General features: G+C 44.9%; 1 protein-coding gene across 1 annotated transcript in view; it reads right to left on the reverse strand.

Annotated features, from left to right (window-relative positions):
- PDZD2 (PDZ domain containing 2) overlaps window positions 1–18,935 on the reverse strand; it is a gene marked incomplete at both ends in the record, with an annotated part of 144,023 nt that overhangs the window by 10,212 nt on the left and 114,876 nt on the right. The window contains 9 exons of the mRNA XM_082012980.1: window positions 197–3,800; window positions 6,393–6,537; window positions 7,729–8,519; window positions 9,669–9,837; window positions 10,599–10,702; window positions 11,658–11,739; window positions 14,602–14,734; window positions 16,943–17,060; window positions 18,618–18,843. Of these exons, the coding sequence (XP_081869106.1) occupies window positions 197–3,800; window positions 6,393–6,537; window positions 7,729–8,519; window positions 9,669–9,837; window positions 10,599–10,702; window positions 11,658–11,739; window positions 14,602–14,734; window positions 16,943–17,060; window positions 18,618–18,843 (5,372 nt within the window). The remainder of the gene's footprint in view (window positions 1–196; window positions 3,801–6,392; window positions 6,538–7,728; window positions 8,520–9,668; window positions 9,838–10,598; window positions 10,703–11,657; window positions 11,740–14,601; window positions 14,735–16,942; window positions 17,061–18,617; window positions 18,844–18,935) is intronic.

Consider the following 18,935-nt stretch of genomic DNA (forward strand, 5'->3'; position numbering starts at 1 on the left):
TGGGACAGCCGCATGGCAGCTCCAAGCGATCAGAGCATGAAGAACAGCACCCCAAATAGTGAGGGGAATGGGGGCCTATATATAGCCCCAAAGCTGAAATATGCTTTGGGGCTGACCTGGGGCAATGGAGAAGCTTTGCCTCAGGACGGGCTTGAGGGGATGAAAATGAAACAGCGGTAGCAAAGCTGACACCAACCTGATGGACCAGCTGTTTTCTGAGCTTTCCTCATCCGGAGAGTTGCCATGGGGCACATCATCATCCGAGGCAGACCCCGGTGTCCCCGAGCCACTGTCCCGCAGGCTGCTGGCACCCATACCCATCCCACCCGCCTCAGCAGGGCTGCAGCGGGCTGGCGGGGCTGCGCCACTCCGGGCAGGCATGCCGAGGGCTCTCCGGGGTGTGATTTCCAGCTCCGTCCTGAAGCAGGCAGGCTGCGGCGGCCCCGAGAAGCCCTCTCCGCACAGCTTGTCCAGATCGGGCATACTGAGGGCCCTCAGCTCCCGCAGCCTGGAGCGGGACAGCGGTGGCCGCCCCAGGCCCCGGCTGCGGCGTCCCTGTGAGCCTGAAGGGGGGAAGGCGGCTGGGTCTGCCCCAATGCCACCCTCGTCGCTCCTCTGGGGTTTTCCTTCCTCCTTGCCGTCCTCCACCACACGTGTGGGCACTGCACTGGTAGGAGACTTGGCCATGGCATTGGACGGGCTCAGGCTGCCACCATAGGAACTCAAGCTGCGCCGCAAGGGCCGCGGCGTCTCGGAGGAGCTGACTGCAGTGGTCATCCCACCACACGACCTCCTGGTGAGGGGGTACCTTGCAGCCGAGTGTATATCAATGGCCTTCACGATGGGCCGGTCAAAATTTGCCAGGTTTTCAAAGGATTTGATCCTCTGTTTGACAGAGAAGGATGAGGTAGGTTCATGTGGCCAGTTCAGCTCATAGTAGTAGTAATTCCTCCTGAAGTTCCTCAGCTTATCAGTGGTGGGGCAGCTAACGTGGCTGGCTGAGGGGGATGTCTCATGGACCCTCTGGGCATTTTTGGAGGCATATGCTGGCTCCTTCCCACTCTGGCCATTCGGCAGGTTGAGATGGACCATCTTTAACAACCCTGTTGCTGCTTGGGGATATTTCTCCTCTGCAGCATGGCCCTGGGGGCCTTGCACAGGATGAACCTCTGCAATATGGCACTCCTCCCTCAAGTGACCTGATAACTGGGCTGGCATCGAGTAAGTCCTTGTCACAGGTTTTGACAAGCCATAGAGATTTCTGTCTCCGGCGGCATCCACTTTTGAGAAATATTGCATGGTCCCTATCTCCTCAGTCAGCTGAGGCACTTCTGTGTTTGCCTCTTCTGTTTTCTCCAGCAAAGGCAGCTGCAAAAATGATGCTGGTGAGGAAGATGCAGAGGAGGAGGAGGAAGAGGAAGAGGAGGAAAGCTTCACCTCAATGAAAGTGCGCTGGATCTCCTGCCCTTCCAGCTGCTCCTGCTGAACTGAAGGGGACCTCAATGAAGAAAAGCCTCCAGCAGATAGTCCTGCATTTTGCGTATCTAATTGCCTAAGGTCATCTGCACTATAGATGCTCTTGATTGTGTTCAGGCCTGTTCCAGGGTTCTCAGTCCTCCCTTTCACATATTCAACTTTTGGTATCCCCTGAGGAGATGAAGTGACTTTGGACTCACTGTCTCTGGCTCTGAAGTCATCCACCTTAACAGCCTTACCCTGACACACTGCAGGCCCTATGGAAACTTGCTTTTCTTTTTTTCCCCATGCCTGCTGCAGGTCTGTTAGCTCCCCACAGCCACATTTCATTTCACCACTCACGGTTGGGCTGTCAGTGCCATTCAGAAGAGGCAGAAGTGAATCTTCAGAAATGACCAAAGATGGTTTATTTTCTAGCTCTGACTTCAGAGTCCTTGAGGCTGCTGACATGCTCTTCCCAGGATCTGAGTTTGTAGGTGAATTACGGGACAACGGTGTTTTCTTCCCCAGGAGTTTAGGGGACAGCTGCGGAGAAGCAGAAATCCTTTTCTGATCAGCTCCATTGACTTTGGTAGGATTAATCACAGAAGAATCTGAATTTGCCTTTGCTTTGCTTTTGATGGTGAAGCCTTTTAGCTTTGGTCCTGCTTTGGCCTTCTGGTTATTTAAAAGGGTGTCCATTATACTTTTTTGTGCCATTCCCTTAGACTCCTGACAGGATTTTTTCTGCAAGGATGGGCTGTGTGGTACTGCACCTCCTTTGCAGTGATTTGTGCCTGAGCTTTGGACTTTTCCGTTTGAAGTCCTTCCTGAAGTCACAGAGTTAATTTTCTCACTTTTCCCTGGCAAGTCATGAGTTGTGTTAGCCTTTGGCTCTTTAGATCTAGTGGGAAAGGGAGACCTGAGTGATATTGCTCTTGATGATGATGCATTCACATGATTGCTGTCTGTTTTAGGCAAGTTAGACAAGCTGCTGGTTTCTTTCTTCACTAAACAATAACTAACAGCATGATTACAGTCACCAACCACTGTTTCACTTTCAGATTTTGATCTCTGTTTGTCTTGACATCCTTCTTTCTCAAGTAAGTTGTTCTCCAAGCCATCACCATTTCTAGCAGAGCAAAAGCTTATCTTTTTGCAGTGCAGAGACCCTTCCTCTTCAACGGATTCACAGCATTTCCTATGTCCGCTACTGTTCCCCAAACCCATCTGCTCTTCTGTACTTAAGGCACCATTGTTACAGAAGGGGTAAACTTCAGGGATACTGACTGAATGCTTTAGGATGTCTTTTTCTGGCAGGAAAATTGACGAAGGAGAACACAAGGATGCGGATGACACATCTGAACACTGTGAGGGACATGCAGTGGGACCACTGTGATCTTCCAAGCCTAATTTGTTGATGCTTGTCTCCAGTGACCCACACATTGTACAGCCTTCAGTTTGCAAAACTTTGCCACCGTAAGGGTGCAGCAGGGACAGAGAGGATGAGCTTGTTGCAGATGTGAGATGCTGCTCCTGCACAGGCTTTTGTGGCTCAACGTTCATGCAACAAATCTCAATTTGCTCCTCATCCGACTCCATTACAGTACAGACTGCAGGGGCGTTAGCAGCAGCACACACCCCAAGCAACACCTCATTAGCACTATCAAAGGTTTCCGTGACAGACTCTGAATCGGAGTGAGAATCCTCTGCAGCCCCATACATTGACTTTGGAAATGGGTCGCTTCTCTTACCTTCCAGAGAGTTTGCTGCAGGCAATTGATCCTCATTTAAACTGCTAAAATTCCTACAATAGTTATTTAGAGAGTTTTTGTTCACAGTAAAAAGTTTGCCTGTGTTAATGGAGTCCAACACAGACAGCCCCAAAACCCCTTGTGCATTAGCTCCGCAATTCATGTTTTTTTCCAGCAGCTCCTCCTTAGCTGGCCGTGGCTCCGAACCGGGACAGCCTTCGTCAGTCCCACAGCAGCACATCGTGGTGTACTCATCTCGGAGGGGGCTTTCCGCTCGCGTTGGGGTGCGTGAAGCCCTGCTCTCGAGAGCACTCATTTGGCTGAGCAAGTCATCGATATCGGTGACAGGGATGGTAGTGCAGTCCTCGGCGTGGCTGCTTTTCATGGTACCTCTTTGCATGTCTTCGCTCGTGGCACCGGGTGGCAGTGTTGCTCTCTCCACCGCACAGCCACCACCAGCATTTTGCAAACCTGCTCCTTCTTGCTTCCCAGCACCCGGTTCTTCCTCAGTTGTGATGATGATGTTGACATCGGCCTGATTTTGACTGTCTACCCCTGGAGACAGGATAAGGTTTGTAAATCTGCTGACAGCTGCATCATGATAAAAATAAATAAATAAAAAAGGCAAAATCCTGTCAGATATGGGAAGTGATATACAAAACACCAGGTTTTATTACAAAAATAGTCATCCATGTATTCAGACTACATGTTTTCCTTTTACTCTGCACTCCCTCTTCTTCTGTAATGATGTTTACAACTACTCAAATTAATCATAACCCTGTGTATTTGAGTCGCACACAGGAGGGAGCAATCCACTTATCCACGGTAAGTACTCATGACCTGCTTAATCTTCAAAATTTCAGCAGTCAAGCAGCCAACTACCAAAGTGTCAGTCTGCAGTAAGTCAGGCTGAGCAGTACCGCTTCTCATTACTTGTTTGACCGAAGATGTCTCCAACAGATCGCAGAGAGTACACAAAGCCCTGGCATGGCAAAAAAAGGTGAACAGATAACACAGTGATGAACTGTGCATAAATAAATTGACTCTGATCCTCTCGGCACTTCTGCAGGTGTTTGATGTGACATGCATGAGTGATGTTATACACGCATTAAGCATATGGGCTTTACAGGATTTCTGGCACAGACCTTTCCTTGTTTCCAATACATATTTAACCTACTCTTGGGCAACAGACTGAGCTCTCTGTCAGTGCTGCACTCCAGCACATTCCAGCTCACACATTTCTCCAGCTCTTCAATACTCAGCACTTCACCCTAAGCATCTGCTTGCACATTTCTACACTGCTCCTGGGACACGCACCCCCATTCAAGCTGCTTTCTAGAGGCCAGATGCTAACAGCTGAGGCCCAGAAAGTGCACGGAGAAGGAGGGGTGTAGTCACAGAGTCAGCATCCTCTCCTGCTCATTCAAATGTGCCAGCAGATCTCTCTAATCCTTGCACAAACCTGCGGGATTATCCTCACCACTTAATTTAGGTACCCATGTTAAGAAGTGCAGGTTCTTCCTGGAGCCAACAAAGCGGAAGGCATCTCAGAAGAGCAATTTGAAGCAGCCAGGCTAGGATTTGAAGTACTGCCCTGCTTCAGCAGTGCTGGATCACAGACTGAAACCCTCTTCTCTGCCAGTGGGGCAGAGTGAGGGGAAGGGGAAAGCAGAAGAGCTGACCGATAAAGCAGTGCCAACGTGCCCCTATGCCAATGATATTCATTTCCAAAAGCCACAGCAACCGAAGGAAACAAGAACAGGACTCTCTGCCAAGCCAGGAATTCCTTAAAGAACAACTGGAACTGCAGCATCTGGAAGCACTTTAGGCTCCCAGGTATTAATACGTACACGAAGAAGATCACAAGCTAAAACGAAGCAAAATATTATGTTCTTCCCAAATTTGAAAAGTATGCTTTACTTTTTCAAACACTTATTTCCACACCACGTAATCTGTACAGTCCGTGGGGATGCATATATTGCTGTAGAAGCATAAATCAGCCCTTAGCAGAAACCGAGGAGGTATCGAATGTTTCAATTCAAAATAGAAAACTTTTTATAAGAAACATGCAAATAAATATTTTGGTAAGATTCTAGTTTTCTTGGGTTTTACCTTCCATATTTCTGCACATTAGAGAATTCTGACACAAGACAGAGTGACAGAGAGCGAGAGAGGGAAGGGAAAAGGGAAGGGGGAAGGGGGAAGGGGGAAGGGGGAAGGGGGAAGGGGGAAGGGGGAAGGGGGAAGGGGGAAGGGGGAAGGGGGAAGGGAAAAGGGAAAAGGGGGAAGGGGGAAGGGGGAAGGGGGAAGGGGGAAGGGGGAAGGGGGAAGGGGGAAGGGGGAAGGGGGAAGGGGGAAGGGGGAAGGGGGAAGGGGGAAGGGGGAAGGGGGAAGGGGAAGGGGGAAGGGGGAAGGGGGAAGGGGAAGGGAAGGGAAAAGGGAAGGGGGAAGGGGGAAGGGGGAAGGGGGAAGGGGGAAGGGGGAAGGGGGAAGGGGGAAGGGGGAAGGGGGAAGGGGGAAGGGGGAAGGGGGAAGGGGGAAGGGGGAAGGGGGAAGGGGGAAGGGGGAAGGGAAAAGAGGGAAGGGGGAAGGGAAAAGGGGGAAGGGAAAAGGGGGAAGGGGGAAGGGGGAAGGGGGAAGGGGGAAGGGGGAAGGGGGAAGGGGGAAGGGGGAAGGGGGAAGGGGGAAGGGGGAAGGGGGAAGGGGGAAGGGGGAAGGGGGAAGGGGGAGGCTTTTATTATCTTACTGTCCTTTCATAAAAACATTGCTTAAACTTCAGATTTAAGAGAGACAGATGTGATTATAAAGGGTCAAAATATTTACTGAACAGGCACAGCAGTAAAATGGGTTGTCAGGACAGGGTCACTGCTGAGTTAGCTCCAGGTCTGCATGAAATGACTCAGACCTCTGCAAATGCTGTCAGGAGGGACATATGTAAGTGGGACCTTTGAATGCTTCACACAGGAGTAGGTTTGCTCCCCTCATTGTGGTGCTAGGGAGCCTGCCTGGTTTGGTGATGCAGTGATTTGCCTGGCTCACCAATGCCAACACAACGCACCTCCTGTTTTTAGTCTGAACCCGTGTGGGGAGCTGGGACAGCAGAAGATAAGACACAGCTGATCCAAGGAATTTTCTTCACTGGTACTCAGAATAAATGGTATGAAAACAAAGCTACTTTCTCACCTGATGCTGCTTTCTGGATCTCCAGGGTTACGGATGTGGGAAGACACTGCATGAGCAAGCAGATTTCCTCATATGTCATCTTACTGACTGGGATACTGTTGATGGTGGTAATCTCATCTCCGACAGCCATCTTGCCCATTGATCCCTGATGCAATGACAGATTCAAGGAAATTATAAATACACATCAGAAGCTCTGCCACAGGGGAAAAAATTGCAAGGAAGCAATGGCTTATGATCAACATTCCCTTTTTCACATGACTGCAGACCACAGGTACCACAGCTGTCAATTTGCTGACATGTAAATAAAGAGGAGACTCTGCTTTTGCCAGGAGATGAATTAATGATCAATCACAAACAGGAAGGTCAAAAGACCTGCTGGTTTCTCTGAGAGACCAGTATCAGGATGAAGGACATAGCCCCCTTCATTTAAATGAACTGGGATGAATCAGCGCCAGCTTCTTCAGGACTGTAACATTATCTGTAATTTTTGCATTTCATGTAGGAATTATATTCCTGGTCACAACCTCCTGTTGGACCAGTGGGGCTCTCCTAAGTAACTAAATTGGACAGGGACTGAGCTCTTAAAGTAAAGCCTAAGTATGTTTCTAAGCACCACACAATAAGTCAGAAAGAAATGCAGGAGCAGAACCCAAACCCCCAGCTCTCACAGCCCGATTCAAACTGCTACAACATATCCCCTCCTACCCTAGTCCCCAATAATTAGATTAAAAATGCTGCATCCAGCTTTGTACACCAGGGTATCCTCCTTCCTCTTTCTGAACTTTTGCACATGAAGCAAGTATCCACACTAGTATGTGATGTCTGAGATGCAGAAGAACAATTTGTTACTGGTACGACCATGGTGCTTGGCAATCCTGGCCAGCACCTAAAGCCTCCTAGTACCAGATTTCAATGACACAGGAACACGTGCATATAAAATAATAGAATGTAATAAACATTTTTACCACCAGGATTTACTTATTTTGTCTTTGCCCTGGTAAAAAGAAAGGAAACAAAAGAACAGTATTCCCTGAAAACTGTGACTACGAGTGGGGATGAATCCACCTCAGCAGATCTGCCTCTTGGCCTTCTTAGCTTTGAAATCAGCCAGGGTGCACTTCTGCATCAGAAATATTTCATTTAACAGCAGCTTCAGAACAATATGGGATGAGACGTTTTGCCCAGCAGAGACAAACATTTCCCTTGCACTTACCCTCAACAGATCACTTGCTTAATAATAATCATCATCATCATCATCATCACAATCATAATCATCATCATCATCCTGGCAAAGTGAAAGTAAATCACAACAAGAAAACCAAACTTAAGAATTTACCATTTCTGCTGCTCCGCCTGGCCGCAGCCCTGTGACAACAACCTTTAATGGCATGGCCTGGATTTCCAAATCCAGGCCAAAAGACTCATGCTCATTGCGAACAAGAGTGACTATTTCACCCTGGCTCTGCCCAGCGCCATTGGGTGCTTCACACTTCTTGCTGTGAGGGAGTGTTCTCGCAACAGGCTTGTTGTAAGAGCCATGCTCCTCCGTCCTCTGCCTCTGAAGGCTTCGGCACTCAGTGCTCATCATGCTTTTCACTCTTGTTACAGCTCTGTGCTCAAGTTTTGGAGATCTCTTAGATTCGAGTTGTGCTTCCCGGAGCTCCTTCAGACTCAGGCTGCCAAGACGAACTTCTGGCACACTTGAATAATCGAATGCTATGATGGGGAAGAAAGGAGAGTCAATTTGCTCCAGCGTGCTGTCTGCAGACTCCATGGAGGTGCTGAAGACAGGGGAAGACATCTCTGTGCCACTGTATCTAGGTGACTCACTGTTCTGGCTGTCATCATCGATTTCTACAGACGAAGTTGTAATGACAATGCCACCATCCTCCTGGCTCTTGGCCCTCTGGCTTCTTTGCAAGTGGGAACTTTCATCGTCATCACTAACGTCACCGTCATAGAAAACAACCCTCCTCTGTCGATGAAACGGGCTGCGGGCAGATTTGGGGCTGTCGCTGAGGATGCCAGGTCGGACAGACTCCACAGGCTTGTTGTGAAGGCTGGACGATCTCCCACTAGCTGGAGAAGCCGAACCATTTGCTTTTGCCACTCCTGCTTCTCTAGCAGCTAGAAAAAAAAAGAAGTTATACTTTAATTGCATTTACAGATGCTTTTTCATACCATTCATCTGATTGCAGCAGAGTGGCTCTGTTTGCAGGGGAAGCTTAACCTCTCCTCACAAAGCAAAAACTAGGTTTTTCATGTCCTCCCTCTAACTAAAGTAAACAGCAAGAGGGACAGCAGATAACTCTACAATTTATGGGTAATTCCCAAAATCAGTTCATAGCACATCTGGTTCTATTTTCAGTTTACATGTAAATTATGACTATGACCCAAAGAAGAAAGGGATGCAAATTCACATGTGTATTTTACTTTAAACAACAGAATTTCTTTCACATTTTGCTTAAATTTGTGCTGAGGATTGCCCGCATCAACTTATAGAGCATGAAAAGTGCTTTCCTGAACAGACACAAGGATATGACAATCAGTTTCAAATTACAGACTAATAAATCCAAAAACCCTTTACACATCCCTCATATAAAGAACTGCATCTCATTTTGTAGAAAGTTTTTTTTGGCTTTGCTTTGTTTTGTGGGTATTTTAAAATGTAAAAATGCTTTTAAGCTTTACATAATGAATTTGCAGAGAAAAATAAGCTGTAGGCAAAGACATTACTTGAGAAGCATAGGAAAGGGAAAACAAATGCAATATACTTTGAATTTGAGGTCAGGTGCATGTCAGTAAGGAAATGTAAGATTCTTTCAGTCAATTACTATGGGTAGAAAGACACATATGCAAAATATCTGATATCAAATAGAACATATTATTGTTTTTACACTGCTGTATGTGACATTTTGAAATTGTGTATTTGAGATATTTATGAACACTTTCATTTAAATGTAATCAATCATACGATCATCAAAACCCCAAACCTGCAGTGCTGTCAATTTAGCTTTGGCCAAACCAATCAAATAAAGTCATTTTCACATAATCAGAGCAGCAATTTTGACGAAATACCACGGCAACGGGCATTTATGTACATTGTTGTAAACTCCTTCCATTTTCCAGAATTTCATATGATCAGCACTGGCTTGCACTACACTGACAGGCATTTCTTATCAACACAGGAATCACTGCAGCTCTCCTGTAAAGCAAAGCTGCGCCCAGTGACTCTCCCCCATTAGCCAAAGGACTAGACACATTTCCATCTCTTACTCAGGTTGCCAGGAAGAAGAGAGCCATCATCCAACAAACTGTTTCTGTTCTTCTGACGGAGCTGCTCTTCGTCACAGGAGCCAGTTACAGCATCAGAAAACGGGAGCTGGCTCGTACCATCGTGCGAGAAGTACTGGGAAAGCTCTGCCTCAGAGCTGACAGATCCCTGCTGAAAAAAAGTAAGCCTGGTGACCAGCTGTCATCGATGCTTAAAGCCCCTGTCTGCATGCAAGCACCACAAACTCCACTCACATTGCCATGTTTATGAAAGAAGTTTAGAGCCAATTTTTAAAATAGAGGACTTGTCAGTATATTGAGAACCAAACTGCCTAACTTGGATGGCTGAAATGCTGCACATCAATACATTTTTACCCAGTATAATAAATAAATAAAGGATTCCAAACCCCACTACTCAGCAGATGTGGTTCAATGCAGAAACAAGGGATGAAACTATTAACTTGTGTAATTCCCTTTATACACCTTCTGCACTGAGAGAAGAGAAGGATTTGTACCTCTTGACACAGCTTGGATGGCTTCTTTGGCTTTCCCAGGAAAATGAGAGACTTTTCCACTGCAATGGCTATATAGAGAGACCAAGTGCTCAGCCTTCTGCCCACAAGCTCAGCTCTCTCCTAACTTTGTCTGTGTGTCCCAGAGAGCAGGGGTGCCTTCGAGGTGACAGGACGTTGGACCCCACAGCTTTCTCTACCGTGTTTTGCACATCGCTCCCAAAGGCTACAGCCACACAGACAAACAGGAGGTTGCTGTTGTCACCATTTAAATGTGTGACGTTAAGAAACAAAGCCTTTTATGGAGCCCATGTGACAGGGAAGAAGCAAAGAGGTTTGGTTTTGAACTCCTTGATCAAGCACGAGTTTCAGTAAAAGCTGAATTTGAAGCAGACACTGTTTCTACATCTAATCCTTTTACCCGGCTTGCTGGCTCCAGGAAGCGTTTCATAGTCCAGCTGAGGGGAGATGAGGTCTCTCCTTGTTTGGCCTTCATACTGGGAGATGGGCTTTTTTGTACAGCTCCTGTTAAACACAGCTTAGTTAGATGCCAAAACTTAAAGTTATGGTCCATATATCCAAACAAGCTCCTGATTCACCTTCTGAGTTGGGGGCTGCATTTAATCCCACTTATGTGAATTGCTTTGCTAAAGTGAGATTTATTTAACATTTCATAAGCGCTCACTCGGATCAGGCAAAACATTATTACAGAAACACGTTATGCCAGCCAGGACAGAGCTATGAACAAGAGATGAGCAGGAGATGGTCTTCCTCACCCACTGGAGCATGCTACTGACTAGGTGCAACCTCAAAAGACAAATCAGCAGCTACTGGCAAGGTCTACTTCAAAAAAGGTCTTAGATGACACAGATATAGAGCATGATTACAAATTTAACACTTCTGTCTAAAAATCACCTTACTAGTCACTCTGTCATCCTGCTTTCATGTAGAAGATTTTAGGAAATGCTATGCCTGGAGTTCAAAAATGTCAGACAAATGCCAGAGCACACATTCTGACATGACCTCAAATGGAGTGAAAACATATAGTCCAGTATGCAATATATGGACTTTTTCAAATGGACACAATGATACTTTCTTTCTTTTTTTTTTTTTTTCCTTTTTTTGGCCATCTACATGGCTAAATGTACACAGATGGAGTTGATTCCTCCTGTCCTTTCCCTACCAGGACATTGTGCTTCCCATGCATTTTGAAGAGAGGCTAGAGCAACCTCTTTGCAACCCTACTTTCAGATCATGGCAGCCTACCAAAACAAAGCAAGTAACATGAGCTATAGAGTTGATCCATCTGAACTGGATGTTTTCGCTAAAATTTCTGCAGTGGACAGAGTGATTACACCCACTAAACTGTTCTGCTGTTTTGAAGGCCCTCAAAATATGGATACTGAGCAACTCAAGAGCATGTCCTTAAACCTTCCTGCATCCAGAAAAGGACACATATTAGGAGAGTAAATGCTGCTACCTGTGACGTGAGAGGAGCTGGCATCCTTGCTCTCTCGGTGGGTAGTACGTGCGATTGCTTCATCCATCTCCTGCTCAGAAACCTAAAGTTCAGTGCAAGACAGAGATCAAACTGGGCAGATGAAATGAAGAAGAAAGTCTGACTATGTATGACTACAAATACATGATTCATTTCAGATATGCTACTATTTTAAAAGATGCAATAAAGATGACCTAGTTGAGAGCTCCTAAGTCCTGGTCCCCTGATTCAGACTCCTTCAATGCCACTCTGCTGCAGAACCCAGGGGGCAGAAGCCTGCTGACTTCATGAAGACCACATCCCAGTGCCACATTACACAAACAAATAAAAGAGCACCAGACATAAGGAAATCAAATGAAGCCATTACAGCACAATTTTAACTCAATTAAGTGCTGTACATTGATTAATCGAGAAAATACTACTTTAAAATAGACAAAGACTGCTTTGTACAAGCATATATCAGCAACAGAAGATATTCTACACTTAACCTACCGGATGAATACCAGACTTCCCAAGATATTAGCTGTCTTTAATTTTCATTTCTCCTTGCTTTTAAAAAGAAAACCTAAATCAGTAATTGGTAATTAGTGTTTCTCTGGTTTAAGAATAAATACTGGTTTATCATATTTGCTAATTTTGCTCTGAATTACTGCCATGCACTTAGTTCTTATTACTAGAAAACTCCGTATAATTTTATAACAGGAACAACTAGTCTGCATGAATATATATTTAAAAATAGAAAGCAAGCTAATTCTGTCAAAAATAATTTCTACACACATTGCTTTACATGAATTAAAATTCAGCATAAATAGACACTAGAAACTTAAATCTTTCTGAACCATGAAGATTTGAAAGATTCCTAAGCAAACTCAGCAGTTTAAACATAGTTTAAATGCCACATTCACTCAGAATAACAAGAAGAAAGAAAATGTTGTGGTATTTCTCTTGGAAGTAGATGAAAACATCGAAGTGAACATATTCAGCAACAAAATGTACTATGGACCTTTTGTGTCATAAAATGAGACATTAAATATAAAAATGTCCAAAACAACATGAGCCTTTGTAGAAATACAGCTCTGTCTTCAGCCTGTGGCATGACCTTACAGGAAACCAAAAGCCTCCGACTGCTGGGGCACAGGGAGTTCCTACAGGACATGGACCAAGCCCTGAGAGTGTGCTCCAGGACCTTTGCATAAACCTTTGGGTACAAGATGTCCCAGGAGTAAAACTAGGTGCTGGGCAGACTGCAGTATTTGTTTAAAAATAATAAAAAAATCCACGCTTCTGCAAGCTCTGCCAATTTTGATTTTTAGCATCCTCTGTGCCTTAGACAGATCAAACTGGAGAGGGACAGGCTAATTCCTAACTAAAATCTGCAGGCTGGGGTATATTAAGAGCTGATAAAATAAAACAAAACATTGCACACACTTCTGTAGATCCCCCAGTGCTGTCAGAAGAAGCGTGACAGTGAGATAACAATAAATAAGGATCAGCATATGGACACTCCTTTAGAGATCTAACTATGAGGGACTCTGGATTCAACACTGCCTGGAGAAAAAAAAAAAGGCTTTAGGGTCTCTCTGGCTCAACTTTTAGCTTTTCTTGGCATTTCTTGGCAAAGGATTTGTTGTCATTTTAAATATCACTTATGGAAAACTGTAACAGGAGCCACTTAATAGTTTCCCTCTGTTACTGAGTAATAGAAAGCAATTAGCTTAACTTAGTTCATCTTCTCAGCAGATATCTGGTTAGGTCACTCATTGGCTTTCAAGCTACCAGCACAGCAAGCTGAAGGATGGAGAAGAGAGGGCAGGCTCCACTCCATGGAGTTTTTATTTCACGCTACTTACAGACTCTCCAAAAAGTCCACACACCTTAATAACACAATCAAATCAAACCATCATGCTGGTTCAGCACAGCATACAGACTCCCTAGAAATACTGTTATCTTAGGCTATAAGCCCAATTCTTACCTCTTCCATGCTTACCTTTAACTAGTGGAACCACAGCCTCTTTCCTTTTAGCAGCACAAGGCCTCAGAGCAATGATAATAAACTCTGGGCAGTAGATCCCTATTTGTCTGTTGTTTGTATATTTGATTTAGCAGAAAATATGCAATTAATTATAAAATAAGAAACCTGAGTTCTCCTAAATATGGATTTATTAAGGCCTCCATTTGTAGTTACGAGTTCAAAAATCTGAGCTCTCTGGACCCACTAATGCAAATATTTTTACAGCTTCATTCCTGTTTAAACAGGAAGGTTTCGTACACTCATGAAATTCTTTGAAATATTGAAATAAAAGAAGTTGTTATTCCATATAGCTTGGTTAAAAGGCTTTTATCTTCTATCATCAATTTTAAAAAACTGCTTGAAAATACTCACTTTGTAAATATTTCCAAATTACCCTTGCACAGATTTCACAGTAGCAGTACATTCCAGATTCTCATGTTTTAATTCCTGACTGAAAACTTTGATCTTAGATTTTACTTTTTAAAAAACATTATTCCTACTACTTTATTATAGCTGATCAGTTCAATCTGCTGATATTTATATTCCTGGCCCTAAATTATACTCTACTCAAAGACAAACTAACTCCAAAATAACTTTAAGGAGAAAGAGGACTTGTGCCACATTTGTGTTGCCACTTGGTTCAAGTACCAAGAAAGATGGGAACACTTCACTCAAGCATTTCCAGGAAAATTGCATTTGATCAGTGGGTGACTAAGTGAAAAGCAGCAGGGACAGTCCAGCATTGCTACAACTTATAAAACTGGAAGGCATCACTACAATTCTGACTTCTTACACAACACACGCCACAGAGAGAAAAATCCAATATTCTTTATTTGCTGCTTTCCTGACAGCAAGACTCAAATTACAGTGCCAGATGAAAACACGTCCAGACATACTAACACATTTTCTCCTCACCTTTGGGTTAGGATGCCGACTAATGATAAGGCTGACTGGACCTGGACCACATTCGCTCAGGATGGCGTAGGCTTCACTTAATGCTGCGTGACGTAGACTCACCGAATCTGCCTCCAGGATCTGGTCACCCCGACTGCAAAGAGACACAGAGCTAGTTAATCAGAACCGACTTTTACAAAAACATTTGTGCTTTCAACTGATGGCCAAGCTTTTTCAAAGATACAAGTGTCTGGAAAAGATCTGACTTGCAAAGAAGCCAATCTTCCTCTTGCTCCTAGTGACGTGAATGCTTTAAGTCCTGTTGACTTCGGGAGGGAGATCCAGAAATCCCTTCTGCACTTACCATCAGTGCTACAAACCCTATTATATCAACAGAGAAAACTGGCTGCATTTGGACCAGAGTGAAAGCAAACTTCAATTCCAGTTCTGCATTGAGATACTTGCTGAACACAGAAAAGGAAAAATTAGATTCAGATGGGCTGTTCCTTCCCATCATATTGAATTACTTAACACACACACTGATAAGAAATTCATTATCTACATATGAGTTTATGAAATGGCTCCAGGAGAAAATTGAGCACCATAAGCCTGTATTTGCTTCAAATTATCATATAGAAGCCATTAGAAAGAAAAAAGGGGAAAAAAAACACCTAACAAAACTCTTCTGAGAGGAAAGCATAGATTGTTTAGTTTTGTTTTTCCAATTTCTTAACTCTTGCACATGGTGCTCAATCATCTGGAACTATTCAAAAGAAAAGATCATCAACTAGGGATAGCATTAAAGCATTCTCCATAATTACTAAAGCATTTGCTTTGAACAGACACTCTCAAACAAGCTACTACTTCTGATTTGCATTGGGCTACTTGTGACAATGGAAATGAGTTTGCATTGTGAATCCACACACCAAAGGCGAAGTGACAACTGCACATGGTAGCCTTCAGAAACCTGTACTTCTGGTACAGGCTTATGAAAGAGAAGGGTAACCTATCAGTTGTGTAACCATGCCACTGCTCTGCCTATCTTTTAGACAGCTATTAGAAACTACACAAACAGAGTTGTTTACACAGGCGCATGATTGAGAGGGGGAGCTCAGATACAGAGGAGCTGGATTCAGACCCCTTCTGGTATTGCAAAGCCAGTATTTGATTAACGAAGTTTTCCAAAAATCAAAACCGTCTTGTAAGTTTTGGCTTATGGAGCCATAAACCGCTGATGGGACAACAGAAGCAATGTCTCAAAGAAGCAAGCTAGAAATCTGGGAAGCATGCCTGGATATAATCAATCACTTAAACCTAATAAACGATACAGCTGTTACATACAGACGCAACCAGCACTGCAATCTTTCCAAAGAGGCTTACAAGAAAGCAAGTTAGCATTAAATACTGTCTCCTATAGACATTTCTACATGGTAGGAACTTTTAAGGGTTTTGGCAGCGATGCCACCATAAAACTATCTTCCTCCCTTATTCCAAAAAAATGAAATTGCTCTATCACAGCTTTCCTGGTGAGCAAGGGAACAGCGGGCACTCTCTATCCATGTGAAAGCACGGCGTTTGCTCAGCCTCTCTGCACCAGTGCTCATGCTACATGTTCAGTGCGGATCACACAGACCCAGCAGGTCTTCAGCACAGCCTCCCCTCCTAAGCGATGGTCCCAGCACCCACCAGCATTTATGCAGGAATGCAGAAAGGTGGAAGATTTTCTCCAATGGTTTTTAAAAATGAGGCCTCTCAGGGAGGAACAGCAAATAACTTTCTGTCACTTAATCCAACATAAAGCACAAGGGAACCCTAGGAATGATTGCCTCTCTCTCTTACAGTTCCTTAAAGACATCCAAACTGCACGACAGAGTAAATGAAGATGGGCAGGTCAGCCTGCCAGACAGACAGTAAGGGCAGACAAGTGCGGCTGCAGGCATGGGCACAGTCATCTGCAAGAACATCTCCCCCAGTTCTTTTTAAGAGAGTTTCAGGTGACTGAGCTTTTAGAGAGCTCTGTAAATTTCCTCCCAATCTGGGGTCTCTGGCTGCAGCTCCGATAAAAATACATGAGGCTGCACTTCTTGCTGTTCCCCTTTCTCAAAGGGTGCTATTAGGCTCAGCTTTCTGTATAGAGAATTAAAAAAAACCCACAAACCTTAATGATCATGCTGCTTCCAGCACACAGAATAATGTTTCCTGGGTATGTAATATCACTTTCAAATGTCTTTATTTAAATGCTTTCTTTCTCGTGAACTCTTAAGTATAAATCCCCTCCCTGCTACATCAACCAGTTGGTGAAAACAAAGTCTCAATCGATTTTATTGTAAAACCACTCCAGCATGTTTCTGCTTTAACGAACCTTAACCTGCCATCCATTTTAGCCACTGATCCTGGGGCCAAGCTGTGAATGTATATCCCTGGAGAACTGTTTTCCAGCGTGAGACAGCAGGCACCAATGCCAAGCCCAACCCCTGGCTCTGTGAAAAACAAGAAGTACAAAGAAAAGTACTGTTATTCCCTGCAGATTGTAATCACACAGGACACATGAGTGTTTGTGTTCCCACATCCCATCTGAAACCAAGACTCATGTATTGTTTTCAGGGCTGGCCTTAGGTGCAGTCAGTCAGGAAGCCAAGACCAACAGTGGAAATCAGGATTGAAAATATCTGATCCTGACTGTTTTCTGAGATCCATCATTGAGAGGACTAGCTCCACTCCCAGAAAATTTTCTGTGTACCGTGGGAACCTCCTGGAAATGTCACACAGGGTCTGACCTGGCTCGAGGCACAAAGCAGGGGGGGCACAATCCAATAAAGATGCCACTTAAAATTATTGAGGAAAATGTGAGCACAGAAGATGTTGACAATTGTACAACTCTGTTATTGCATTCCTCAGCAAAGAGGCATGAAGAAAGGTGAAGCGTTCTCTCTCGTTCAATGGCTGCCTCTGTCCACTTTCACCTTTGCTTTCCTTCAGGAAACAGCATTCCTAAAGTAGGAATTGCCGGACATCTTACCTTGTGTTCAGTTTTGGGCCCCTCACTGCAAGAAGGATGCTGAGGTGCTAGAGTGTGTCCAGAGAAGGGCAACGAAGCTGGTGATGGGGCTGGAGCACAAGTCTTATGAGGAGCGGCTGAGGGAACTGGGGTTGTTCAGTCTGGAGAAGAGGAGGCTGAGAGGAGACCTTATCGCTCTCTACAACTACCTGAAAGGGGGTTGTGGCGACGAGGGTGTTGGTCTCTTCTCCCAAGTAACTAGTGATAGGATGAGAGGAAATGGCCTCAAGTTGCGCCAGGGGAGGTTTAGATTGGATATTAGGAAAAATTTCTTCACTGAGGGGGTGGTCAAGCATTGGAACAGGCTGCTCAGGGAGGTGTGGAGTTGCCATCTCTGGAAGTATTAAAAAAACGTGTGGATGTGGTGCTTCAGGACATGGTTTAGGGTACATGGTGGTGCTGGATTAATAGTTGGACTTGATGATCTTGAAGGTCCTTTCCAACCTTAGTGATTCTGTGATTCTCTCTCCAAATTTTTAATTCAACCTTTAAAATCAGCATATTTTAAGCCTTTAAAATAGGCATGTTTGTCCCACCACATACAGGACATGTTCTAAGTTTATCTTCTGCAATTATTGGTAAGACAGCAACCCTCAGGCAGGAGTTCAAACAGCTCATCTGGGCAATTTTGAGCACTCTGCATGGCTCTGCCTTCCCCAGAGCTGCCATTTACAAGAAGGGCATGGCCATTTGGGCTGCTGAGAAGCTGATTCATATTTTGTCTGGTATCTCACAGCATCCCTCTTTCAGTAGCATGGACACTGACCCATAAGAGTCTCCTGACTCCAGAGCAGCAAAGTCTGGAAGGGGGAATTCTTTAGAGGTTTTGTCATTGGAGGATGTTTTTCTCCCCCATCCTGCTGTTCAAGATCAGATGGACATGGGTCGGTGTGCTGGATATTTGGCCTCTAGGCTATTTCCAAAAAACTCCCTAAGAAGCAGGGATTCGTTCTCCAAGGCCATTTCAACAGACCCTCACCTTTATTGAGCGTCACATCCATGACAATCCTGTCCTTTGGGCCGGGTCCTTTGCGGCTGGAGGAGGAACCATCTGTCTCGTCAGTGCCGGGGACCGGTGTGCCACCACTGGCGCTGGAGCTGGGGGAGCTGGAGCGGCTCAGCAAGGTGGGAGTTGCGCAGGGTGTGAGGCTTGGGCTGCGCAGCCGCGTGCGCACCGTCAGGGTCACCACACCTTTCTTGAGTTGCTGGAGAGACATCAGGGAACCGCAGTAAGGTGACATGTTACACCAACATTTGCCAGTAAACACGCATACAGTAATTTGTGGCAGCAAAAGCA

The sequence above is a fragment of the Phaethon aethereus genome (assembly GCF_964289735.1).
Source record: "Phaethon aethereus genome assembly, chromosome: Z".
Lineage (NCBI taxonomy): Eukaryota > Metazoa > Chordata > Aves > Phaethontiformes > Phaethontidae > Phaethon > Phaethon aethereus.